The sequence below is a fragment of the Amblyomma americanum genome, chromosome 1, assembly GCF_052857255.1.
Source record: "Amblyomma americanum isolate KBUSLIRL-KWMA chromosome 1, ASM5285725v1, whole genome shotgun sequence".
Taxonomy (NCBI): domain Eukaryota; kingdom Metazoa; phylum Arthropoda; class Arachnida; order Ixodida; family Ixodidae; genus Amblyomma; species Amblyomma americanum.
This window is the reverse complement of record NC_135497.1, coordinates 441,109,636-441,136,536: the sequence shown is the minus strand read 5'-3', so window position 1 is coordinate 441,136,536 and position 26,901 is coordinate 441,109,636. Positions and strand designations below refer to the sequence as shown.

The 26,901-nt window shown below is 45.4% G+C and overlaps 1 protein-coding gene across 1 annotated transcript; it reads left to right on the top strand.

The window, feature by feature from the left end:
- Positions 1–5,205: 5,205 nt before the first annotated feature.
- LOC144104035 (tubulin beta chain-like) lies at positions 5,206–26,675 on the top strand. Its single transcript, XM_077636820.1, has 6 exons — positions 5,206–5,291; positions 19,366–19,474; positions 19,540–19,650; positions 21,219–21,663; positions 23,267–23,703; positions 26,500–26,675. The coding sequence occupies exons 1-6, from the start codon at positions 5,235–5,237 to the stop codon at positions 26,673–26,675; spliced, it is 1,335 nt and encodes a 444-aa protein (XP_077492946.1). The 5' UTR covers positions 5,206–5,234.
- The last annotated feature ends 226 nt before the right edge of the window (positions 26,676–26,901 follow it).

Genomic DNA, 26,901 nt, shown 5'->3' with positions numbered 1-26,901 from the left:
ACGTGGGCCAAACGGGGCGGTGCGTTAATGACCGCGCGGCTGAGCACGCAAGATCGCTTACAAATCTAGGAGGTGCGCATCTTTCACAGCATTGCGCGGAGTGCTTCGTTTGTAATCGTGCGGCAGAACATGGGCCGGGGCAAAAAAGATGCCAGCAATGCAAGAAGTGTGAGCCACGGCTTCGGGAGATAAAGATTCTGGGCAGGAGTGGAGATACGAAGGCGAGGGAGCTTCTGGAAGCATTCCACATTAGGAAGAGGGGAGTAGATTGCGTGAGTGATACCTCGGTTCGCCTTTTCAAGAATGAGATATCATATCTTGAACGGTTTTGTTGATGCCTGTTGTGTAGGTGTTTGCGCATGCCTTGAATTTTTCATATATTTGCTGGCCTTGCAGTAAATAAAATCAGATGAAGTTAGCGCATGTCCTGTGTCAGTCTTTCTTGTGTACGTCTAATTGCAGCGCTATTACCATTTCTGTCTCGAACACCCATTCCTCACCGAAACGTATAACGAAGCAGTACCGTTTAAGTGCAATGAATATACCATGTATGTTCATTTTACAGCCCATATATATTGTTTGTTCTATTCCGCGCACCAAAATATGCTTTTTCTGTCAAAGAATGCACAGAAAAAATTATGACAGGTTATTCGAGAATTCGGCAAGCTTGTCCATTGGTAACTTTTTAAGATTATTGCAACTTTATTTCCGTGCTACTTTTTTCATTCTAAACCAGTCTTTTTTGCAGCACAATGCATTTGTATTGGATCGTGTGTGGCGTCTGTTATTTGCGAAATTTTCTTGCAAAGGTAGGTGAGATTTTGGAAACCAATATGATTTGGGTTTGCTTTTAAAGGTTTTTAGAATAAGGCCCTAATCATCAAATTTTCCGAGTAATGAAGCGAATATTCTGCTATTCAATATGCTCAACGAATCAAATATTGCAAGCTCAAAATTATTCTAAAGCTTTGGATTAAGTTCTCAAGTGCTCGAAAAGTTTACGGAAGACAACTGCCACAAAATTCGATTAGGTCAACGCGTAGTTTTCTTCAACGACTACCTCAAAAATGTAGCCCTCTCTGAAAGCGCACAATATGCTCGCTCCGGCGATCGTTTTGCGCCCGATCTAGGATCGTCTTTTAAATAATGCTCTCGTACATGAAATGCAAGTGGTACATAATATCCAGAAATTAATTGGTTGCAGATGGGAACAACGCATACAAAAAAGAAAAGAAATTTTACACACGATTGCGACAAAATCAAACAACATAAGTGAGAAAATAGATCAGTCGAAAATTCAAAACACGAGAAAAGTTAGAAAAGATACGTATACCAAAATGACAAAGTTCAAAAAAGAAAAGTCGAAACCATTGCGACAAACGTCGAAAATAGGAAAATAAAAAACAAAATTACATTCGTACAAATATTGAACACACAACAGGGCATGGTGCAGAAGGCTACAACAGAGTGCATGATTACATATGAATGAAATGCACAGAAATAAAACCAAGTGAAACTAGACTGTCGTATGAAATAATATATTCACAACTTGTTCTTAAATTCACAAATGTCAATCGCGAGTGCAACATATTGTGGCAGGTGGTTACACTTCGATGAAGTCTTTGGAATAATATAATTCACGCACGATGTTTTATAGTAAATTGCGACAATCTCCAAATTCCTTTTAATGCTCAGTTTTCATGCAGGATTCTGTAGGGCACCGGGGAACGCCAACTTTGCATCAGTTATCTATGCGGGATGAAACATGCTTGCGGTGTGATCAATGCATCTTTTAGAATGGAATTCAGTTTGTGCCGCTGCGTTGGCTTAGTGGTCATGGCGCTCGACTGCCGACCCGCAAGACACTCGTTCGATCCTGGCCGTCGCGGTCGCAATTTGATGGAGTCGAAATGCTACTGTGCGTTGAGAGGGAACGTCAAAGAACCCTAGGTGGTTGTAATTATTCACATCGCTGCACTACGACGTGCCTCGTAGCCCGAGTCGCTTTGAGGGCGTTAAACCCTAAAACCAAACAATCAGTTCATAATGTGGTGTCCGGCCTATCACCGCAGTCGTTAATACGCAGGCGCGCAAACCTGCGTGCGCACTGGCTCATCTCGACCAGCCACGCACCGATGAACATGTGGCAATAAACGTCGCTTCGCCCCTGCAAACTTGGCTGCTTCTTCGCATGAACCACGCAACGCAACACATAGCATGGTCCGATAATAGAGCGATAGGAGCATGTCACCTGGCTTGTAATGTTTAACCGCCTTACCCAATATCCAGTTGTCTGGGAGGTCACAGTTTTCAAGGGATTGCTAAAATCTTTTGGATAAATTGAAGTATTTTTCAGAATGTTACAAGGAACTGAGCAGTGTGATTCAGGTAACAAATGCGATCCTAGTCGAAATCAAGAAGGCGATGGGCAGGGTAAGTATTACAAAAGGTAGATAACCGACGGCCTTAAAACGGAGGCTGAAATGGCTCTCTTAGAATTCGAGGCGATTCAAGAATTTTAATGTATGAAGCTTCTAGGTAAAGCATGCTAAGAAGTTTTCCGCAAGCTTTCAGAATGGTGAAGCAATTGCCGATCTAAACCGCGACGACCTTCAGGCTTCTATTCAGTTCGTTAGAAAAGTGTGAGGAAAGTCATGATGACGTCACTGTTGTAGAAATTTCTTATGTTCGTTGCCTTCGCCGGCATGTTACCCTGCGCGCTACGATGGCGCCATACAATGCTCCGTGGAATTCACCTTCGGTGGCGTTGCTTTTATTGCTTGAAGCAACCGTTCCTCCGTTGGAAACAGCGCCGCCGCACGTGACGCCACCTTTGCGGCCTGTGCCCGTCGCGCTGCGCTGAAGAGTAGCCTGAACGCCGACACGGCTTCATTCGGTGATTATGTCATCATTTCAAATGCTAGAACAACAATTCTTTGTACGCTTAACCTGCGAGCTTCACTCGTTCTACCCTTTAATCATGTCGAATTCTAGACCTCTTCAGTTGCCCTTTAATGGTAACGGGCAGGTTTCCAAGAGAAGACAACCACATCAGGGGGCGACAGAAAGTTACTTGTGCGGAGGAGATTAGGAAGTTTGCGGGGGAAATGTGGCCGCAGTTGGAACATGAATTAGTTTATTGGAGAAGGATAGAAGAGGTTTTTGTCCTGAAGCGGGCGTTAGGCTGAAGATGATGAAGGCAGCTTTTGGCCGCATGTTTCCCTTTTCCGCTCTTTACAGCTGTCGCCTAAACCCTCCTACAAATGTTTGGAAAAATAACAGAAAAACTATGACCGAAGGCTCCCGTAAGCGTTTTAGGTATGAGGTTGTGTACAAGTTTCACAAATTCTCGCACAACCTCAAAAAAGTTCCAAGCAGGCATGGTGTGCCAGTTCTTGCTTCAGCAAACTTAGGATGCTGTGACCACGCATTTAGAGTGATGAAACACATGGATGCCAGGAACACCGTTCGCGCTTTGCACAGTACTCCACTGGAGTGCTGTATGCGATTTCCTACGTCATGGAGAAAGTTCTATATTGGTCAGACTGGACGTTGCGTCAAAAAGGACATGTTCGAAAACTAAAGAAGAACGATGACAGACACGTATATTTAGTTCCGCACGTCCACAACTGTAATGGTTACGAGAGCCGGTGTGAAGAGGCAAAATTTCGAAGCAAAAGTTTGGTCAAGACGCCTCAGTGGAGTTGGAAGCGTTGTAGATAAAACAAATTTGACAGTGAGTGCTTTAGCACGCCTGAGTTTATTGCAAGCGACCGAGATTGCCTTTTTATTCCTGTTATTTGCAAGACCTAAGAAAGAAAAAAAAATTAACGCATGCGCAGCTGCTTGGCTGCGCATGCGTTTTTGTTTGATCTATGATGACTTTATCTTTTCTTCATATCACGCAAACGAGTTCAGAGTTAGCGACTGTGTGTGAGTGCCGTTTTGTCGTGTGACTATCTTCTTGCCAAAAAGTACAGGATCGAGCTGGGGCACTGCCGTGCCAGGTTGAAAAATATACCGAAATTTTCTGCTCATGAGATAGACAGACCGGTCGAACGAGCTGAAAGAAAACATTCGGCACAGTAAATTAAACCTACAAGCGGCGCTTGGTGTCCGCAATCAATGCGCCTTCTAATACGCGCCAGACTGGCTAACGGTACAGTCGAATATGCGCTATAATTGTGATGGACGGGACGAGGCGTCTCCGGAATAAAATTTCGTGAGGGAAATTTGATTGCGCGTTTAATTTCTGATAATTGTATGGTTTTGCGTGGAGCCGTATTTCATTAGCGCTGGACAAATTGAGCTGTCTTTGGTTTCGAATAAAGAAAGTAATCGTAAGCACCGAATTTTGAAGTCCGCCGGTCGCCTGTTGCATTTTGAGTTCGCGACAGTACAATTGCTTGAGCCTGCAAAGCAATGTCTTATGTCGGCGCGCAAGAACGCCAAGGCATAGACGCGCTCGTAGCCAGGTCATGCGAATGTCGAGTGAACTATTATGCAAAGCTGAATCTTCGTCTCTCACCTGGTAGCAGTTTTTATCGCGACACCGGCGTTGATCGAGCCCAACGTTGAACGAGCACTCGTCCTTGCCAACAACTGAACAGAGCGCGGCCACCGCGGCGTGCTCGAGACGCATTGTTGCTAAATTGGGAGTGACGCGCCGCTGAGTTTGGACCACTCAAGCGTCTCCATAGTTCTTCCGTTTTTTCTCACTGTCCATTTAGATAAAATTAAACAGTGGCATATACTGTGAAAGTTCAAGGACTATTAATTAGCTCAAGTAGCTAAAACCACGATAGAGAGGCAGCTTGTGGAAAGCAGCCGACCTCTTGCGAAAGCAAGTATGCTGTAACATAAGTTTTCTTGGCGGAGAGTCCGCTCTGCTTGAATATTTGGCTATCTGGTTAACGCGCTGCTTGAAGAAAGCTGGGCAAAAAGTTCTGCATTTTTGAAATCAATCGACGAAGCACGTTATAAAAGATTCTGTGATTGAGAGCACAAAGCACTGGCATCGATGAAAGTGTCGCTCTCGAAACCGAAACAAACAAGTGCGGCGACGTAGCTTGTTGCGCAATACAGAGTAAGCGCTTACAGCCATGCGCATTGATTCGCCCAAGGTGATCATGTGATGAATTGAGGCCCGTGTGAGAAGCACCCTGTGGGCCGTTGTATCCTTCTCACATCAGAGGTCTTGTCGCGTCTCCCCTCGACGTGTTTGAAAGCCGAAAATGCGTGAAATAATACAGATTCAGACTGGCCAGTGCGGCAACCAAATCGGCAGCAAAGTGAGTAAAACAGTTCTGTTGCTTCGTTCTAGCGCTGCCGTTTTTACTGGCGGTGAGACGGCTCGGTTCGGCCTAGTGCGAGGCCTCCGCTCCGTCGAAACTGCGCCCTTCGTAGTATTGTATCAACGTACCCGTCGTAACATTATCTTTGGCGACATGTTTTCACCTCAGTTAGGCAAGTATCGTAGTAATCCTTTCTAATATCTCGAATGCGCTCATCGTTTGCGATGAAACAGGAGCAGCCACGCCCGCTAAACATGCCGATAGCGCAACGACGAGGCTGTGACGCTCACTGCCAAGAAAACCGGTGCTCAGGGCCGTGACTTTCTTCAAAAGCTAGCGGCTTTTCTGCTTTTGCTCCTTGTTGGATTTGCCTGGCGCCCTTGCTGTGAACTTTGTGCGTTCCCGCTCCTCCCTTCTCAAATACCGTGGCGAAACACCGTTTCGTTTTCCTAGAATAGAAAAAGTTTCAAGAGCTCTGAAATTTAGGCCCTTAGGTTTCTGTACCTAAAGGAATCGCCAGTCGTGACTTTCCAGGGTGTTTATTACGATACCCCACGTCTTGTGCGCATATAGAGTCCGGCTCGCTTGCAGGCACATTACAGAGTGTCGTACGCCTTTCCTTGGTCTTGCGAGCGTTCCCGGTTTGAACACCCCCATTTTCGGCGGGGTACTCACCCCTTTGGTTAAGTGGCTTTCGCGTTCAGCTGCTGATCCCCATGCTCGCACGGTAGATTGCCGCCGCGGCGGCCGCGTTTTGAGAGGCCAAATATCAAACAACGCCAGTGTGTTCCGGAATGTCTGCGAACGTTGAAGAATACGAGGTAGTCTGAAATAATCCGGTGCCCTCCACAACGGTGTCCCTCGTAGACAGGGTCGCTTCAGGACGTTAAAATTCCCCCGATCCGCAGTCTAATCCAATTTTCCCATGATAGCTCCGCCTACTTTGAGACCCAGGCAGGGTTCTCTCGGGTGCGGCTTGATGTGGTTGTGCTGTTTGAAATACTGCTCAGTCCGCATAGCGACGTTTGGCCAGGTCCTGTTGGTTCAGCTAGCAGAGCGGCTATTTTTTTCCTCTTGGCCCTTTGCGGCCGGCAGGGGAATATTTTGTCGAACTGCGCCATCATCGCGCTGGTTTTCCCAAATTTTACACATTTCACATATCTTTATCTTCTATTAGAAGACGATGCTAATAAACCAGTCGATGACGCTACGCGTTATTTAGACAGCGCAGGAATTTCAGAAGTTTTATTTTTGCCAGAGCAGCTCGTTCACAGGGCGAAATCGCTCAAACAAGAGGGCACCGTTACCGAGAAGGTCGGCGGCAATTCCTCTGGCTAGTGAGAACTCCCGTTTAAATGAATTTATTTTTTATCCGAAATAATTAACTAAGTTCTCTCCTTCTCACATGCCATGGTTTTATTCCAGCTCTTTACACAGGCATTTTGGCCTCGTTTATTTCCTTTTAGTTCGAAGCATATCACATGATTCATCTATTTCATCTGTTGGATCAAGAGCAACCTTATTTATTTAAGCATTGGGTTGACGCTCTTCGGCCTTAGTCCCTCTTGCGCCAATAAGCTCCGAACGAACCAGTCCAGCTGCGCTTTTAGTCCGGTACCGACAGTTGATGTGGCACGTTGCAAGGCATTGAATGGGAAGATGAACTGTCGCCGGCTCCATGATCAAGAAGCCCCGGCCACACCTCGGACCTGCTGCTTCAAACGATAACCGCAGAAATTTTGTGGCAATGCCCTACCTCCACACCATCGGCCATCGTCTAAAGAAAGTCGCACAGCGCGCCGGCGTGGATGTCGTCTTCACGGCTCCCAACAAGCTTTCCGCCCTCTGTTCCAAAGTGAATAACCCGCCGGAAACCCGAGGGTGTAGGGTGGCACACTCTGATCAATATGTCCCCTGTGATTTAGAAATAATTTACTCCATCCCAGTGTCATGCGGGAAGAGGTACATCGGTCAAACGGGAAGGTGCATCAATATCCGCCTACAAGAACATAAAAACAACGTAAATACTATAGCAATTTCTGGGCACCTGGCTAAGCACTGTAAGAAGTGCAAAATCACAGAAGACGACACTGAAAGAATCTGCACCCCTGACTTTAATCGCTGCACCACTATCGGCCGAGGACGAGATAGGTTGACGAGGGAAATCCTAGAAACCCTCCAAATTCATCAAGCTGGTGAACAATGCGTGAGCACTGCATCCCTCTCCTTGTCGGGAAAAAGAGCTAAATTTTCTGGGTGGCCTGATGAACACTTCAGTTTTCTTGTGCAACCTATAGCCTAATGATTCTGTGATCCCTTGTTGGTAGTCAGTGCTCGTGTGTGTCTGTTCTTCGTGTGTCCGTGTTTCATTGCGCTGTTTCTTCCCTTAAATGCATTACCAACTAGCCCGGAACCTTGCTCTTCTGCAGTTTACAACGCGGCTGCGATACTTTTCCGGGAGCCCAGTCTTTGCTCATTTGCTACGAAGTTTAATTTCTGACACACGGTGCATAATTATCCCGTTATTTCACCGAATTTAAAATTCTTGATTAATTTTCCGGTGTTCTTTTGCTTGAGTCGTCCTTGCGCCATTGCACTCCCAACTACCAACCGCTACAAAGAAAGCGCATGCCTTCGGTGGCTGTTAACGGGCCCTCGCTGTTGGTCATCTCCAGCTATCCAGAGCGGGAACTGATGCTTGCGAATAATAATAATAATAATAATAATAATAATAATAATAATAATAATAATAATAATAATAATAATAATAATAATAATAATAATAATAATAATAATGATAATAATGATAATGATAATGATAATGATAATGATAATGATAATGATAATGATAATGATAATGATAATGATAATAATGATAATGATAATGATAATGATAATGATAATGATAATGATAATAATGATAATGATAATGATGATAATGATAATGATAATAATAATAATGATAATAATAATAATGATAATAATAATGATAATGATAATAATGATAATAATAATAATAATGCTGGCAGCATGACACGAGTCTCAGCACACAGTGAAACAAAGAAAAAAGGTTAACAATGAAAATAATTGAAAATCAAACTGCAAAAAAAAGCGCAACGAAATAGTCCAGGCAAAATCCATGACAACTCTAAAGGGAAACATGAACGAAAACAGTGTACACGTGACAGGACTTCTCATAGGACGGAATGAAGATTTTCATTGATAGTACGGCATCTAAGACATCAATGAGGTTGGGAGGGTTTTATTGTTCTTGTGGAATAGTGTGAGTAGTAATTTATGATTGTATTAGTCAGGAAGTAAAAAAACCGGCGCAAAAGCACCGGGGAAAACATGCATTCATATTCAAACATTTCACGGATAGCTTTGAAACAAAGTGAGAAAGCTTGACCACTATAATGTGTGTTGGTTTAGTAGAATAGGAAGTATGAAGCGAAGCATCCGGTGGCCATAGATAGTACGGCAGCCAGTAACGTGCCAGCGTTCGGGATTCCGGGTGCTGTAAGCAGTCACATTTTCTTGAAGCGCTGCTAGTAGTATTAGTGTGTTGTCTTTCGTTTTCTCCCAGTTCGGCCATTTTTCATTTGAAAATTGAGCACTGACATATGCCCTGTCGCCCAATTTGCTTTTGTATGCTTTGTTCGGCTCGGACTTTTTGTCCTCGCAAATACGTGTGCTGTGGGCATGTTCGTCATTTTTTTTGGGCGCTTGTATTTCCGGGAGTAATTACGTTTCGCGCCGACAGTAGCAGTAGGCGACTTCTATCCCAGCGAAGGGTATCACGATTTGCTTTGCATTCCTGTGCTTGATAATTGGCACACGTTTAGTAATTCAACGCAGAATGTGCAGTAATCACGATTAATCCGGCCTTGCGATTTGAGTGTAATGTGACCAAGCCACTGTCCGGGATAGAGCGTTGACTGAACTTTCATCGCACCGTGTCTCCAACGGTGTAACTATTCGGTGTAACTGTGGGAGTAGCAGGCAGTCCTTTAGCAATGGAGGGGAGGTCATTTTGTAGAAGCTAAAACATTACTCACAACTTCCTGCTAACAAAAGACAAACCAGTTTGTACATATGGAGACGAACTTACAGTCAGTCACATTTTAATTTCATGTTTTGAACTAGAAAAGCTACGGAAAAAGTGCTTCTCTTCGTTTTATAACCAACGCATCCCTTTTCATCCATCACTGATTTTAGGTGAAAATGCAATTGTGGACATGTCCTGTGTTTTTAGATTTTCAACAGAAGCTGGTGTTCTTAAACATATGTAAAACATGACCCAGTACTTTGCCTGATGCACCTCAGCCACTTTTGCATTCTAGAGAAAAGGGCTGAGGTTTTTATCTTGATTGGTTGGGGGCCTCCAGTCCTTAACCAGCCAAGGACGGCTGATGAGGATAACCAGCTTCCTTTGAAACCTTTAATATCTTGTTTTGCTCTCAATACTGGGCAGAACGGTATTAACTTTTAGGCGTTCTACACCCCATATTTTTTATACCTGTGTAAAATTATACAGAAAACAATTTCTTATACCTTGAGCTTGGCGCATGATAGCCTTAGTCGCTTATGCGGCATTAAACTCAACTCAACTCAGCCAGCGGTTATCGCCTGCATCTGGCTTTTGCGGTGCAGTATGTATAATACCGCTATCCTGTCTGCGAGTCTAATGTGTGTATTGAATCGCTTTACGGTTACACATTTTGCTCGTTTCCCATCAACTGCAGGTTCTGTTAATCTGTGTTTTGGTTTGACAACCCAATGAAGATCCCCCCCCCCCCCTCAGTCCTAAGCTTTGTAGCTAAGGTGCCTGTTTCTGTAGGGCGAAAAAAAAGCAGCTGGCGGTTTAGCAGTGATGAGCGCGAAATATTGTGAAACAGCATCCTTTGCAGATAGACACCACCGGCGCGGTTCAACATTTTTGTCAATGCCATTATACACAATGTACTAAGGCGCTGGACTATGCTCCAGTGCCGCGTTTGTGCAGCAGTGTTGTCAATGCCAACGCATATTGCTCTAGTACCATTTCGGGCACAATGTAGTCCACGCCAAAGTATGCAGCGCGTATCTGTCACAACAATATAGCTTAGGGCGCGAATTTAAGTTTGGTAGTAGTATTGGCTGATGAAGACGATGTGCAATGCACAGCCCAAAGCGTGTTGCAGTTTAACACGAGGCGTGTTCGACGATACCCTAGTGCTCTTGCCCAGCAGCCAGCGAAGCTGAGCTCTTCGTACCGCCACGGGTTCAAATGCCATTCTCGGATGTTTTTATTTATTTGTTTCACTTCTCGCAGCACCACAAGCACCAGTTCTTGCTCGAAGGCCTACCCATCGGAATAGTGACTTCGCCGTAATAGTGACATCTTCGATACAGTCTCTCTCTCGGTGGAGGTAGCAGCTCTCGGGAGTTTCCCTCTTGCCGCCTTCATGGCTTTTCACCGACCGTCTTAACTACTGAGCCGTTATTTGCTCGAAAAGGTTCGTTCTTGACTGCGCCGATATCTTCGCCCACTAGACCACCGGGTAGGCAGTTTAGAGACACACGCACACGGAGGATTTAAGGGGGAATGCGGGGCGAAATTAATAATTTTCTGAAAAAAATGCGTTGTTAAATTTGATTTGTTTTGGATAGCTGGTTTAATGAAGAATATTCCCACCACGTTTGGTTGCTATATGAGCAGTAGAAAAGAAAACGATTTCATTTCACGAAGCGCTGGTTGGCCGTCGAAGGCATCTATGAACGCTCTTAAGACGCGGCCGCAGTGCGGGCAAAAATCCGAACGGGAAACGGGCTGCGTTTTTATGGAGGAAAACGCCAAGGCGCCCGTGTGCTGTGTGATGTCAGTGCAAGTTCAAGATCACCAGGTGGTCGAAATTATTCCGGAGCCCTCCACTACGGCACCTCTTCCTTCCTTTCTGCTTTCACTCCCTCCTTTATTTCTTCCCTTACGGCGCGGTGCAGGTGTCCAACGATATACGAGACAGATACTGCGCCATTTCCTTTCCCCCAAAACCAATTATTATTATTAAGTGAATGCCCACATTAGAAAGTTCGTTTTCGCGCATTCTACTCAGGGAAGACCTCATATCGAGAATAAGTAAAGCCACTAATGTAAAACTAAAAAAGGAAGGCATATTTCTGGCTGCGGGAACTGCAGAGTGGCTAGCAAACCGAAAATGGAGCTCGGACTGCAGAAATATACCACGTGACTCCCCAACCTTGTTTTTTTCGGCAATCGGAGTCGCTCCCACTTTGGTTCCGCTCGACGCTTGCTATCTGTTACCTTTTCTTCCTTCTATGAGGTCAGTGCGAACTGCGGGTGGCCGGTGGCGTGACCGGAAGATGCTCGCACCGAAGGCTTCGACACGGAGAATCTCAGGGAAGCGAAAACGCACCACGGAAGCGAGACGCCTACACAGCACTGCGCTACCGTCAGCAAGTGACCGTCTGCTTGTCCGTTCGCCAGGCCCAAGCCTGCCGCCGGCGATCGAAGCCAACCCTTCAAGCTCCGTTGATGGTTCATCACCCGAAGACCGAATTTGCATCACTAAGAACCTCGGAGAGAACAGAAGCATTGAATGTACCAGAATTTATTGAGGATGCACATGACATCAAGAGAGTGTTCGACTAGCTTGAACTAGAACACGGAGTCCAGATGATTAAGCACTTCCAGCGAGCAATCCATCAAAGTATTTCACGAGTGAAGGCAAGGGCGATGGACACCTCTAAAACTAAAAAAAAGGCTTGAAGAATTTGCCACTGGGCAGCGTCGTGCTGAAGAGGAGGGCCCAACCTATGGAGCAGAACACATTCATCATTTTTTTTGCTCCAAATTAAAAGAGCATGTTCTGAAATATTTAACTCATTTATCTCAAATTGCACTTTCTGGGAAAACAAATCCGTTAGGCAAACTAGCATTTCCAAATTGCATCTCCAAAAGCTCCTTTGAAGGTGATTTCTCGACTAAATTTTTCTTCTAAGATAAGGTACTTTTCAGGCGGCTAAGTATGTTTAGCACAAAATATTTTGAGATGTCTGACATATGACAACAAAAATATTGAACTTTGTTTTTAGAGTGATGACTTTTTTACAGATATGGTATAAAAAAACATGCGAATGGCCTTATCCTGCTTTATAAACATCTACAAGATATCTAATCGCAAACTAATAGCATATTGTCATTATTTTTGAAATGACAGTTTTCCTGAGCTGACACACCCGATTGCTCAATATGAAAATTATAACGTTTTTCTGTTAGAGATAGGAAGCTTAAATTTAGGATATCGTGTAATTAAAAGAAAGCACCATCCCTGAATATTTCATCTCAACTGGTACAGTGGTTCAAAAGTTGACTTAAGCGCAGCATCCGGCCCTGTGGAAAGGGCCGAGAGGTGTTCTTAACCCACAGGCAAGGTATTGTTTGAAAGCTGCATTGCCCCTATTTTTTTTTCTTCACGACAGTTAACGTATTTGTGTGTATGGGACCACGACCTTACACAGTTGCCCATCCATCAGCCGTGGAAGGGGAAGGTAAAGCGCCGAGGAATATTTATGACGGGATGCCTCGAATCACTGCACGACCAGTGGCAGGAAATTAGGTGGTAACGAAGATACTCAACAAAGTACTTGAGAGAAGGCCTAGCCCTATTGATCGCTCTGGTGGTGAGTGCTTGCTCAAGAAATCTACCTGCCACCTGGCACATTTCATTCGAATCAGTGGTTATTGAGATGTATGGGGAGTGATATTTTTTCCCAGTTTTTTTGTCATGTCTGAACACAAGCCATCTCAAAACAACGGCCTGCTCTCCTTGGTCTGATCTTCTATCTACTTTTCTGCTCGTCTACCCAAGCAGCACAGGTAATCGGCCCAATATTCGAAACTTATTGGCAAAGAGCGGACCTACAAAGGACCAGAGTGAACACATTAATTTGCAATATAAGGTCATTACCTCTGCTGCTTGGGTACATTCTCAGCATTGACCGTGTATACGCTTTGCAATGGCAGCATCCCCTGTTGAAGCAGCATTGCCGATTGCTGCCGACTCGACCATTCCAGCAAGGTTGGCTAGAAATGCCCTCTGCCGTACCGTTCTCATCGCGAGCTGCCATGCTTGATGCTCAATCAATTAATCCTGCTGACAGCTCCCAGGTAGTCCTGCCATGATGCGATAGTGACGTCGTAGCAGGGCGAAAATGCAGCTCCTTGCTCATAGCAGCTGCGAACCACCACTTTTAAACCAGACTATTCTGTTGCAGATTCTAAATGTGGCATACAATTGTGTGCAAAACAAGCCACAGTTCAGTTATTAGACAATACCTCGAGGAGCTCGTTCGGCTGAAAACTAGGGAGTCTGCCGCCACCCTGCGTCAGACGGAAAAAATTCCCGGAGTACAGTAGTAAATCACTGAAAGAAAATAACCACGATTTGGTTTCGACTCCAGGCCTCTGCGTAACAGGCGGGCACGCAACGCACAGGCCACGGAGGGACGTTGGTTCGAGAGCGTTACAGGACCATCTGTAGTGAAAGCGTTGTGGTGTGCGACTTAGTTACGTGTGTTTGGGATGCGTACTGATGTTATAGTAATACAAAAAAACCGAATGTAACAATGGTAATTAGGCATAGGGAATTGCGCGGAATAAAAAGGCCGTGTTATGGTGCTTCATTCTAATGAAACAATTGTTGTGTATGAGTATGTAGCGGCGTTGTATGTCGTACAGTGTTCTCTACATAACGATTGGTGATCAATAATTGTGACTGTTTATTGCCGATTGGTGATCGGAATCGATGACCGTGATCGGTAATTTGATGTGGATTTGTAATAATCGAGAAATGAGAAAGATCCCCGCAGGGGGGCGTCTGCAACTTGCAGGCGTTAGTGAGTGGCGACACCACGGGTTCCCGAGCATCCGCAGGGACATCCCGGCAGGGGGATGATGGTGAACAGTGCATCACCACGGACCCGAGCACCCGTGCCTCGTCGTGCGTGGCATCGCCGTGCCCGGGGAAAAGGGGATCCGGGTGGTTGAGCCAATGCGAACCGTTTGGACCTTTAAGGCCCCTCGGCGGAGGCAACACACCACTTTGGCCCAGCTTCCTGTAGACGGCACCTCCGGCCTGACCCGACCGGGGGAAATCGGCAGTCGCCTTTTCCTGTCCTCCTCTACATCTTTTACTTTCCTATCTTGTTTCTGACTACTTTCCTGTCTCCTCGTCGTTTCTTTGTTTTTTCATTTCTTCATGGGCGGCTAGGGTTAACCTTGTGTGGTGAACTACCCTGGGTTTCGTCATATTTCGTTATAGTTGAGGTGTACAGCTGGTGTGGGAGGACTTGCGTGCAAGTTGCTGTCCCGTCCCCTTGTTGGGTTCCGTGGTCGCTGGCTGGCACCGTGTCTGAAAAACTATTTTTTTTATGGCTCCCCTCCATTCTCAACCTGATCGCTCTATAAAAAGAGCGCGGAACGATTAAGCTTTTTCTTTTAAAAAGAAAAGTGTCATTGCCAAAATTTCATGTCATTCACAGCAAAGCTGAAGAACAACAAGCAAGACTGATTTCCTCATTCTTGGTATCAAAGTGCCTGACAGATACCTTGGGGTTTGGGTACAAGGTATCAAAAATGGCTAGTGGCGACTTACTGCTCGAAATACGTGACACCGCCCAGCACTCGAAACTTGCAAACATTGTATCGATAGGGGAGATTCCTGTCTCCATCACGTCACACTGATCCTTGAACACAGTCCAAGGCATCATATCAGAAATTTCTTTTGTTCACCTCTCTTAAAAAGAAATGCTTGAAGGCCTTGACTACCAAGATGTCATAAATGTTCAGCGGATAAAGATCCAGAAGGATAACAAGGAAATAGATACGAAACATGATCCGCACTTTCAACACCAGCACACTACCTGAAAGCATTGAAGTCGGGTACCTGACAGTAATGTAAGGCCATATATACCCCACCCACGCAAATGTTTCAATTTCCAGAGATTCGGCCACGGCTCACAGAGTTGTCGCGGCCGCAAAACTTGCGCGAAATGCTCCTCGAAGGACCAATAGTCAGATGAATGTGTTGCTGCCCCGCGGTAAACAAATTGTGAGGGAGACCATGCTCATACTCCAGGGCTTGTCCGTCCTGGAAGAAAGAAAAGAAATAATTACTCTGAAAACCACTGAAAACATTTCTTTCAAGGAAGCGAGAAGGCGATACGCCGAAACAAACCGATTCTCCTTCACTGCGAAAACAACCTTCGCCGATGTGGTGCGTGGGCGCGGCGCATCACACCAGGCTTCGGCACCTGTCCAGGCCGTACGCAGTGGGCCTATGGCAGGGCTATCCGCGACCCCTGGTGGAGTAGCTGATACTACTCCGCCAACTCCAAAGCAGGCTGCGCAGACCCTCGGGTCAGCGGGCCTCAAGACCTCTTCCCACAGGTCGAGGTCTAATTCAAAAGTCAGCGTGCATCCTGCACGGTCGTCCAGCGCCTCTGATGAGGCGATGAACACGACCGAGGGCAGCCCCGTGTCGTTCACACCGCACGGACGGCAGAGGTCTTTGGATCGATCAAAAAAATGTGAGGCTCCGAGTCAAGGGGCCCAATCAAATTTAATCTAATTTTATCTGCACACACGCACACAACAATAACATGGCTTTCATAATACACTGGAACTGCAGAGGTCTCGTAAATAACTATAACGACATAAAAGACATTTTAAACACAATTTCTCCTATTGCTTTATGTGTGCAGGAAACCAATCTAGGCTCTCAGCACACAAAGTTGCTAAAGAAGTATACTGGCTTCCGCCGTGACCAAGAGGGGCGAGCAGACTCTCGGGAGGCGTAGGAATCATTGTGCAACCTGGCGTAGCAGCTAGCGAGATCAAACTCAAAACTAGGTTCGAAGCCGTAGCAGCCACCGTGGTTGGTTACAATACCATTACAATTTGTAGCGTATATCTTCAACCACATCTCGAAGTAAGACGGCATGAATTAGCATTTTACTACAGTTACCGGAGCCATACTTGATATTTGGCGATTTTAATGCACACTCTTGTTTCTGGGGCAGTGAGAAATCCGATAGCAGAGATCAGGTTATTGAGGATTTTATACTATCCAACAATATTTGTTTATTGAACACCGGTAAACCTACTTATTGCTCTCCTAGGTCAGGAAAAACGAGTGTTTTAGATTTGTCTTTTGGCTCTCCTTCAGTTTTTAACTATTTTAAATGGGATGTCTTAGACAACCCGTACGGAAGCGATCATCTCCCTGTTAAAATCTGCCTGTCATCCTCACCATCAGTCACCCATTCAAAACCACGGTGTTGGAAGCTCAATTTAGCAGACTGGCAGCTTTTTAGAACAGCAGCCACGTTAGAAAATATTACGTTAGAAAATCTTAATGTGAATGAAATCAATGAAAATTTCACAAATTGCATTCTGTCTCCGCACGCTTGGCTATCCCCCAATCTTCAGGAATAGTACAACGCAACCATAAAATGTGGTGGACACGAGATTGCAAAGAAGGTAAAAAAACAACAAAATAAAGCTTGGGGTATATTTCGCCGATACCCCACACAGGAGAACCTTATAAACTTTAAAAAAGCAAGAGCAAAAGCGCGGTACATACGTCAAAATACCGAAAAATTATCCTGGCAGCGTTTCATTTCCTCGATAAACAGCCAAGTCTCTTCGAAAAAAATGTGGGAGGCAGTACACAAAATGGATGGTCGCTACTATCCATTTAGTTCTTCTGACCGCCCCTGGTGTACTGACAAATATAAAAACAAGCAGACATATTAGGCGAATATTTTTCCACTATCTAGTTCCTCTATCTATGCAGAATCATTTTTAAAATATAAAAACAGAGCCGAAAAAGAAAGACTGCCGATAAAGGGCAGTGCTCACGAAGCATATAATAGCCCATTTACACTACAAGAAATTAACAGTGTACCTTCTTCGGGTTAACAGAATGCACCAGGACCAGATGAAGTCCATCACGAAATGCTTGCCCACTTGTCCGAACATGCTGTACACTCGCTTCTGAAATTTTTTAACAAAATATGGTTATCAGGAGAGATTCCAGAGGCATGGAAAAAAGCCATTATTATACCATTGTTACAATGTCATGGAAGGCTACTGAGGTTACCCGGCCCTCTTTAAAGCTTTTACTTGTAGCCATTTATAAAATTTGTGTATGTGTTCCCTAGGAAATATTAATATTTGAGGGCAGCTAGAGCAGAGATGATTCTTGCATTTTTATAATATTCAACAAAAGACTTTTCCTATAACTTTTTCTTGGCGCATGATAGCCTCAGTTGCCTATGTGCCAAAAAACACAACACAGAAATGAGAAAGACAAGAAATAAAAAGAGAAAAAGAACACGCTATCATGTCTACCTTTAAGGCGAAGCTTCAGCGCACTCATGTTTTTGTATTGTACATAAGGTTTCTAAATAACCTTACGCTTAGATGAAAGCCACTTGTTGAAAAGCATGCCACTTGTCTTGATTGATGGAAAGCAGTGCAATAAGGCTCGAATTATCCTTATCACTGAACTTGAATTAAAAGGTTTTAAAGATGCTACTTCAGAAATAGGACATAAAAGTTTTCTATTTTAGAATTTGCAACTTCGAGATCCTAAAATTTGCTTCTCAAGTCACTTGCTGGCATGATTACGTGAAGATCTCGCGTTTGCTAGTTGAAGGCATCCGGTAGGGCTTTCTCCTCGGGTTAATTTTCCGCTGCCTGCGAATATTTATTATTGTTGTTCTTGTATCAGTGGGAAACTTCGGTTTACTGGCAGGTTCCTTTCCTGTGCTATGATGGCACCTAAAGAGCACACATTTCTGCTCATCACTTGTTTTATACTAACTCTTATCGGTAGTGAGATGTCCCCGCATGGGCTCTGCGTTCGCAATATAGAAGCCTCAGTGCGGTTCTTTCCCTCCGCAGGATACTTTTTAGCCAACACTATCTTCCCGCAGCTGTACAGAGATGATTCTGCGCTTTTTGTTCAAACGAAAATGGTTGCGATATCGCTTTCCTATGCTTTCAGCTCCTAGCTTTAGCTTCTCAACCACTTAAAATATTGCCACTAGTTGCTCACCTCTTTTTCATATGTCAACTTACCGTTAGGTATTTCGGGCCTTAAAATAAAGTGGGCTGGCCCGTCTAGCAAAGCCGCTAAAGTGCGTTTCCTTCGATGGTTTGCCTGCTACTAGGGGCATCTCAAGTTTTAAACTCCACTTAAAGTATGAACGTCTTTTTTTTCTAACTTGGGAAACACTCATTACTTTTGTGCTTTACTGCTCTAGGAAAGGAGTGATGCCTGTAGTCCGTGGACACGAACCTGGAGAAAATAGGATGTTTTGATACTTTTAAGTTTTCTAGATAAACACCTCCCCCATATCAAGGCACAATGCAAAGGCGAGGGCCTCTGATGTGCTCTTTTGATGTCTGCCCTTCTTTGTATAATTTTTTTATTCAGATTTCCTTGAAATTCCTCTGCATCCATCCCTTATTATCAGAGATGTGCTGAAGTGTTTTTTTCGTAGGACAGGTACCCTCCTCTTCGGTAGTCTGTCCACCTCCTCTTTCAGGCTGTTGTGGACATTAAGACACTCAAGACTATTTCTTGGATTTTTTTGTTCTTTTTAAAAGTTGCATTTTATTGCTCTTGTTCGCCATGTTGATGTTTGTCCGAATGAACAGACACATTTGTACGGAGAAAATCGGCCCTCCAAATTCTCCCTCTCCTTCATTAATCTTTGACGCGGCCATTTCAAGCGAGTTCGTGCACACCGTTTGATAGTTAATAGTGTCGTCACCTGGCTCAGGAAATGCGACCGTTTTCAGTGAGTAGCGCAGTTCTAATCTGAGATCAATTTATCACTACAGGCCTATTCAATTTCTCCTCAGTGTTATTTGATCGGTAAACAATGGCTACTCAATGCCAGATCGTGTTCGCCGCGCTATAGCAGAAGCTGCCATGGTGACATTGACCCAGAATTACACAACTACCTCTAACTGATGCACTCCCTTTGATGTGTGCAGTTCTGGGAGGTGATCTCAGAAGAGCACGGCATTGACCGCCAAGGCAGCTACCACGGTGACTCTGACCTCCAGTTGGAGCGCATCAACGTGTACTACAATGAGGCTTCCGGTGAGGTTCGCGCTTCCATTTGTGTGGCACACGGCGGCTGACCCGCTCTGCTTTCCATTTCTCAGGCGGGAAGTATGTTCCACGTGGAATTCTGGTGGATTTGGAGCCGGGCACCATGAACGCGGTCCGGTCTGGACCTTTCGGGGAGCTTTTCCGCCCAGACAACTTCGTATTTGGTACGTCCGTTATCTTCATTTGTGAGAAGTTGGTGAGGAAGCTTCCTTGCTATTTCCGCCGTAGGCTACTGGGCATCTAGAGGGGAGCCTACAGTGCAATTTGTTCTTGCGACATCCGCAGTATTCAAGCTAGTACCCTAGCCAGTTGCTCACTTTTCTGCTCAGTATAATTACGAAAGACTGTTGTTCTCACGACACTTTCATTCATTCTTTTGTAAAAGTACGCGCTGCACGAATTTTAATCTTCTCAGTGTCTGCATGGGGCGTCAAGGCATTCATCTTCTTTCTGTACTGGCGTGATGGGCTCTGCTCTACACCTTTGAATGGGGACTGTCTGAAGCCCATTGAAGCAGTTTCTGCATGTATTCTTCAAGTAGCGTTTAGAGCGATAGCCCTATTCAATGCAGAAGCTAGTGTTTCAGTCGGTATGTAGATTTAACATTGAAGCGACCTTCGGACATGATCGCATAGCAACAGTCTTAAGTCAGATGCCGAAGCACACTTTGGCTGTGGCCAATGAAATGGTGTCTCCAAATTTGACCCATCCCCACGCCCGAAATCAGGCCTTCTATGATTTGGACTAAAATTGTACCAAGCGTAATTTGAATATGCTCAAAACGATGATGACCTCAAAATTTGGCCTTCGCCATTTCCAAATTTGGTCTTCCCCACCCTGCAATTTGACCTTCTCGGATTTGGACTAAGAGCGATATCCAGGCTAATTCGAATGTGCCCAATATGATTGTGACCTTCAAACTTAACCCGCACCAATAAAAAAATTTGATCCACCACATCGCCGGTATTCCATCTTCATTTGGACAAAAATTGATGTTCCGGCTAATTTTAATGTGCTCTGTACGATGATGACCTCCAATTTCGGCCTGGCGAGTTATCCATCAAAGATGGCCATAGTCGATCTGCAAACCATAGCCATCTACTTCAGACCACAATATGGTGTTTGCCCGAATTTGTGGGAATCCCGGAGCATAATTAAATAAATGGTTAAAACTTGCAAATTGAGCAAATAATCAGAGTACACATAGCAGCCACACGCAAGAAGTTTAGCAAAGAGGTAAGAAGAAGCAAAGTTATAGAAGCAAGACTAGCTATCACTCTACAATTCGGTGTAACCGAGCTAAAACAGTCATTTTTTTCTACATTATGCATCCAACAGGCAAAGAGCCAGTGCGGGCCTAAACATCGGTCGCCTCACTGGTTCCAGCGTTCGGCCCCTAAACCTCTCTGTGCTCTGCGGTCAGCGCTCATTAAAGGGCACCAGATTGTCTAAATCCAGAACCCTCCATTCTGGCGTCCCCCTTACCCTAGGCCTCTCTTCAGGATGTCCAACCGCACATACAATACCATACCCTACCATACCCAAGTTTGGACCAGCCTTTGCTTTAATGTCGGCTGCCCGACGACACTAGGCTGCCTCCCACACTTTTCTCTGCTTGGAACTTGTTTAAGACAAACACCACGTGTGGTTCACTTCATCCCTAGCTTGTGTTTTCAGTGCCACAAAGCGTTGCACCGTTGTCTCACGATGCGTGTGTACTTCATTCGTGCAGGCCAGAGCGGTGCGGGCAACAACTGGGCCAAGGGCCACTACACGGAAGGGGCCGAACTGGTTGACTCTGTGCTTGACGTGGTGCGTAAGGAGGCGGAGAATTGTGACTGCCTGCAGGGCTTCCAGCTAACCCACTCACTGGGCGGAGGTACTGGGTCGGGCATGGGTACCCTGCTCATCTCAAAGATCCGCGAAGAGTATCCAGACCGCATCAATAACTCGTTCAGCGTGGTGCCTTCACCCAAGGTGTCGGACACGGTGGTAGAGCCCTACAATGCGACCCTGTCTATGCACCAGCTCTTGGAGAACACGGACGAGACGTTCTGCATCGACAACGAAGCCCTGTACGACATCTGCTTCCGGACACTCAAGCTGACCACCCCGACCTACGGTGACCTCAACCACCTAGTGTCGGCCACGATGTCGGGCGTGACCACCTGCCTCCGGTACGCGGAACACTCTTTTGTTCAAGGATTGCAAATATCTAGCGCAAAAGCAGGCCGGACTAGCCGATGTCACGACCGGCAGCTTGTAATAGCTGATTGTACTATCTCCCTCAATATGACCTCAGTTCTACAAGCAGTTTGACCCCATTCGTGCTGCAAATACATCCATTCAGCAGTCAATACTAAGAGCATACGCAATTTTTCGGAGGTTTGTTGGTTATAGTGTGAAGAAACGCTGACTATAAAAGAAACCTTGGTTGCTTTACTCTGGACGCGTTGCAGTTTATATTGGGCCCAATAGTGGCAGGTTTAACCTTCCATTAGGTATATGCATCGAAATCCAGCATAGCTGAAACAGGCACTTGTCAGCCGCCCGGCTGTTGCACTTCTGGTGTAGTTTCCAAGGTTGTAAGAAACGTGAACGTTTTAAAGTTAGTTCCTGGGCTTCGAAGTCATTGAATTTTACTGCTGGACAAATGTACCTTAGGGTGGCAGGATTACTCCCTAGTGCATTATTCTTGGCCGGATATCTTGCATCTACAGCTGGGAGTGTATGAATACTCAGTCAGCTTTAGTGGACACTCATTAGCGATGAAAGGTTTACTGTGAACTCACCCTGTATACAGTGGCAAAGCGTTCGCGCGAAGTTTTTTTGCTTCTCCTGTCAGTATGCATTTCACATCACAGGAGTTATTTCTGTCTTTGCTTGAAGTGCTGCACGTGAAGTCTCTTCTACAGACATGACAATCAGTAGTGTTACTTACAGCTGTGCATTTTACAGTGCTGGTGAAGGCGAAATGTGTGTGGCAGTCTAGTTCTTGTTGAGTGCCTTGGCACGCACTGAGGTTTTGTGAATTAAGCTTCTTTTAATCCACCTGCGTCCATGGTTGCCACAGTCATGGCACAAAAGCTTATCACTAAAAGTATGCGAATTCGGACAACACGCGGCAAGGCGGGGAACATTTCACACTTCGCCATCACTTTACTCCGTGCTCAGATAAATTCCATAATATGTTACACAACAATATTCGGTACAAAGGGATTACTTACTCAAAGGCATCCACCCAATCGGAGACATACGGCTATAAAGGAAAGCTAATCAGCTTCCATAGAAACTTTGTAGTTACAGAGAAATTCCTCCTGGTCCGGGGTTCGAACCCGGGACCACCACTTCACCGCTTAACTTTCCTATGTAGCCGTATGACTTCATTTTGGTGGATGCTAATGAGCATTACGCCATTACTAAAAATATATTCCACCTTGAGGTATCCCCCTAAATATTTGACGTGCACTATGCCGTGCAATCAGTACAAATTCCCAAATCCACAGACAGGCTAGCGACGGTTATGGGCATTAGAATAGAGTGCACAGCATATTATTAATATATTTTAATGTTTACTATCGTATTCACTGCACAGTATCGTTACGACACTTACTTCATTAACGTTGTGCGTTTTTATTTTCTCGAAGTACGAACTGTTCACTAATTTGCCCTATGTTCATATGTTTCCATGCCCAGCCAACTAGATCCCTAGTGATCTGTGCGGTGTTTTCGTGCTCTTCGTGACTTGTTTGTACCTTGTCTATATCCTCACCTGGAAAGATTCCCGGGCCAGCTGAATGCCGACCTGCGCAAGCTGGCGGTCAACATGGTTCCCTTCCCACGTCTCCATTTCTTCATGCCGGGCTTTGCGCCTCTCACAGCCCGCGGCTCCCAGCAGTACAGCGCTCTGACAGTACCCGAGCTCACACAGCAGCTGTTTGACGCCAAGAATATGATGGCGGCGTGCGACCCGCGGCAAGGGCGCTATCTGACGGTGGCGGCCATTTTCCGCGGCCGCATTAGCATGCGAGATGTGGACGAACAGATGCTCCACGTGCAGAACAAGAACGCCTCCTACTTTGTGGAATGGATCCCCAACAACATAAAGACGGCAGTTTGCGACATTCCGCCCCGGGGATTCAAGATGTCTGCTACCTTAATCGCAAACAGCACCGCCATCCAGGAGCTTTTCAAGCGCATCTCTGAACAGTTCACAGGTTCGCTAATGCACGTACTTTGAGTACTCCTTCGGCCTTTTCTATTTAGCGAGAGTTGTAAAGTGCACGTGCTCAGCTACGGCGTATTCGGCGTTGGCGGCGTAACACGGTTAAATGAGGAAAAGGGAGGGGCGCTGTGCCATTTTCTCCCCAGTTTTCTGGCGTCCTGTGTGCACAGCGGTGCGAACTAGCGCTTGCATTGTTCCTTCGCCTGCGCACAGAGGACATCAAATACTGACACTGCAAACGGCGCGTTACGCACCTCACACGGCTGTCAATTGCACATTCGCGCATAACGAAGGCGTATAACCAGCAGTCGTTTTTTTATATTGCAGCCTATTTTTGTTACCACTTAGCTGTCAATTTCATCTCTATACCTATTCTTGCGTGCAATTTTTAGTTCCACTTTGCTGCTCGTTCTATTTGTTTCTGCCTTTATTTGTATATTCTTCATGAGGGTCCCGTCCAAAACTTGACTTATGTGGTAGGAAAAGCAATGGTCAAAACTACTAATGGGGCGGTAACTTTTGTTCTTCAACGACTTTTTTTGTTTGTCGGCATAGACCTGCTTGCTTGCTTGACCTGCAACTTTCGCAGGCTTGACCTTCCTGCTACTGTGGCTCAGTAGCTTTGGCGCTCGGTTCCAGGTCCCAATGTCACGCGCTCTTCCTGAAGCAGCAGCCGTAATCGATGGAGGATAGATGCAAAAACAGCTTGGTTCTGTGCGATGTAGGCACACGATAAAGAGCCGCAGCTGGTCTAAATATATCCGAAAATATATCTACGCCGTCCCACACCGCCCTGGCCTCTTTGGGACGTTAAAAGGCTGCGATCCTTCCTGCTTAAGTATAAGTCAATATTTGTCAGCTTAAGTTCAGGTGGTTTTTACTCGTGTGGTGCAATCGATGCAGAGCCCTTAACACGCGTGGACCTTCGTTATTCACATAACAAAACAGTGTTCCCCACATTTGCAAGTCGACCATCACAGGAAAGGCGGCCACTGAAGGTAAAAACGATGCTAGGAAAGCAAAGTACTGGCACAACGCTAGGAATGAGAACTTTCAATTCTTGCACTTTCGAGCCTGCACTCCTCACGGCAATTGCTGCATCTTGTCAAAGCCTACACCTGCCCGCCCGGCTGAAACGCGTCGCACACAAGATGCAGGGGTAAAGTTGATATACCAAGAGCATCGCTTTTAACATGGGCGCTCGGGGAGGGGGCTAAGGCTTGGTCATCTGTTCTGGCAAGCAGCCTGAATAGCCTTCTCAATAAAAAAAAAACTACAGATGCTGAGCTACCAGTCCACCCTGCCTCCGAAGTGCCGGTGACCTTTAAAGGCCGGTGTTATTAAATGCATGATTTTATCAAACACTAGCGATACGTTTCGTGCGCACTAGGAACAGCCAAACTTCGATAACTGTTGTTGCAGGGCAACCCGGGCGATTTTTCAATGTTCGCAGACGTTATGAAGTTTGTAGTGCAACTACGTGTCGAAGTCGAGATTAAGTCTAGAAGCTCGTGAAAAATTGTTTTCCCGCCATAAATTATAAATATATTTTCCCACCCAGCCGATTCGGCCTGCCAAACAGGCCAAATCGGCCCCCAGAAAGAAAAAATACTTGCGTTTATCGTATAGTAAGTTCTCTTCCTGAGGGCGTTGTTTATCGGCGGATTCCACGTGTGGCTGGTGCACTTCACCTCACTTGATGCAATTGAATTTAATTGTTCCTATTATATTGAATAAATCGTGTTTGCATTCTAAACAATGTTCTATCGCTATCATGCCCGCAGTATCGTTAATATGACGCTTTCACCAGTACGTTATTGTATATACGATGCCGAAAATCTGCCTGATTTTCAATAGCTCATAGTATTGTTACAGCAGCACTCGCGCTTAATCATTGTCACTTTGCCTTGCGCTTCTCCCCTTCATGCACCCCTCTTGCTTGCGACACTGGCTTCCTTTCATTTCTATATCGTGAAGCTTTAATCTTCGTAGTAATATTGAAGCCAGATGCATTGTGCTTGCCCAATATCGCGCAGGTCGTTGCACCGCTGGTTGAGCGCGGTAGGGCGCACGCGGCGATCGCTCGCCAAGATTGTCATCACAGACTTCACACAGGGGTACCCTCTGGCCGCGTGCGCCAGTTTTGGTCAAATTTGTTTTCCTTATTTGTAATTGTGGTGCCACTATTTTGAAAAATGCATTCACTTTCTCTTTTTACAAAGCCGCCAGGAACATCAGTTAAACGTTGAGGGGTCAAAAAATCGTCGGATTGGTCCGATAATGTACCGCATAGCTGGCGTCGTGTACGTGAAGCAAAATTAAATCATTTGCTTTAAATTTTCTGTCATCACTGTGATATCGCTGTTATTTCCTTTTGCTGCTCGCCATTAAGTATTGCCTGGCGCTTGCATACGTGAACCTATATTTCTTCTCTGATTTGCAATGATAGTCTGTCTTGTATAACATTCACCAACGTGCTAGTGAATAAGGTACTCATTTTGAACTGCTTCAAACCGTAGAGGTTTCGCGGATTGTTTATTACATTTATGCACAAGCATTTTCTGCCTATCCGTCGGATTCCTTGTCTTCATCAATGAAAATTGCAGACAATGTTTGGATGATGGGGCCTTCTATAGCCACACTGAAGCCCTACTGCAGGTTATCGTTGACGCGGGCCGATGCTTAGAATTCATTTTTTCGAGTATGCACTTCACCAAGCGCTGACTCAGCATCTCGCAACTCGTGGCGTCGGTACCATTCAGTGAATCCATATTGCCCTCTCATGCAGCTATGTTCCGGCGCAAGGCATTCCTCCACTGGTACACGGGTGAGGGCATGGATGAGATGGAGTTCTCAGAGGCCGAGTCGAACATGAACGACCTGATCTCAGAGTACCAGCAGTACCAAGAGGCGACAGTCGACGACGAAGGGGAATTTGACGATGAACCCGTAGTACAGGCCTAGGCTACCCATTCTCTTCCATTTAAATTTACTGGTTTTTCCTTCTGATTTATTCTGCGGTCTTCATAATTTGGCGGCAATAAATTTCTTTGTTCAACAATGTCCCATTTTTTCATCTCCAGGCCTGCAACGAACGAACTGATCTTGTTGACAAGAAGCGTTCTTTTTCCCTGCTGCGTTTATCATGAAATTATGTACCCGCCATTTGTCCAGAATTTCTACCAAACCG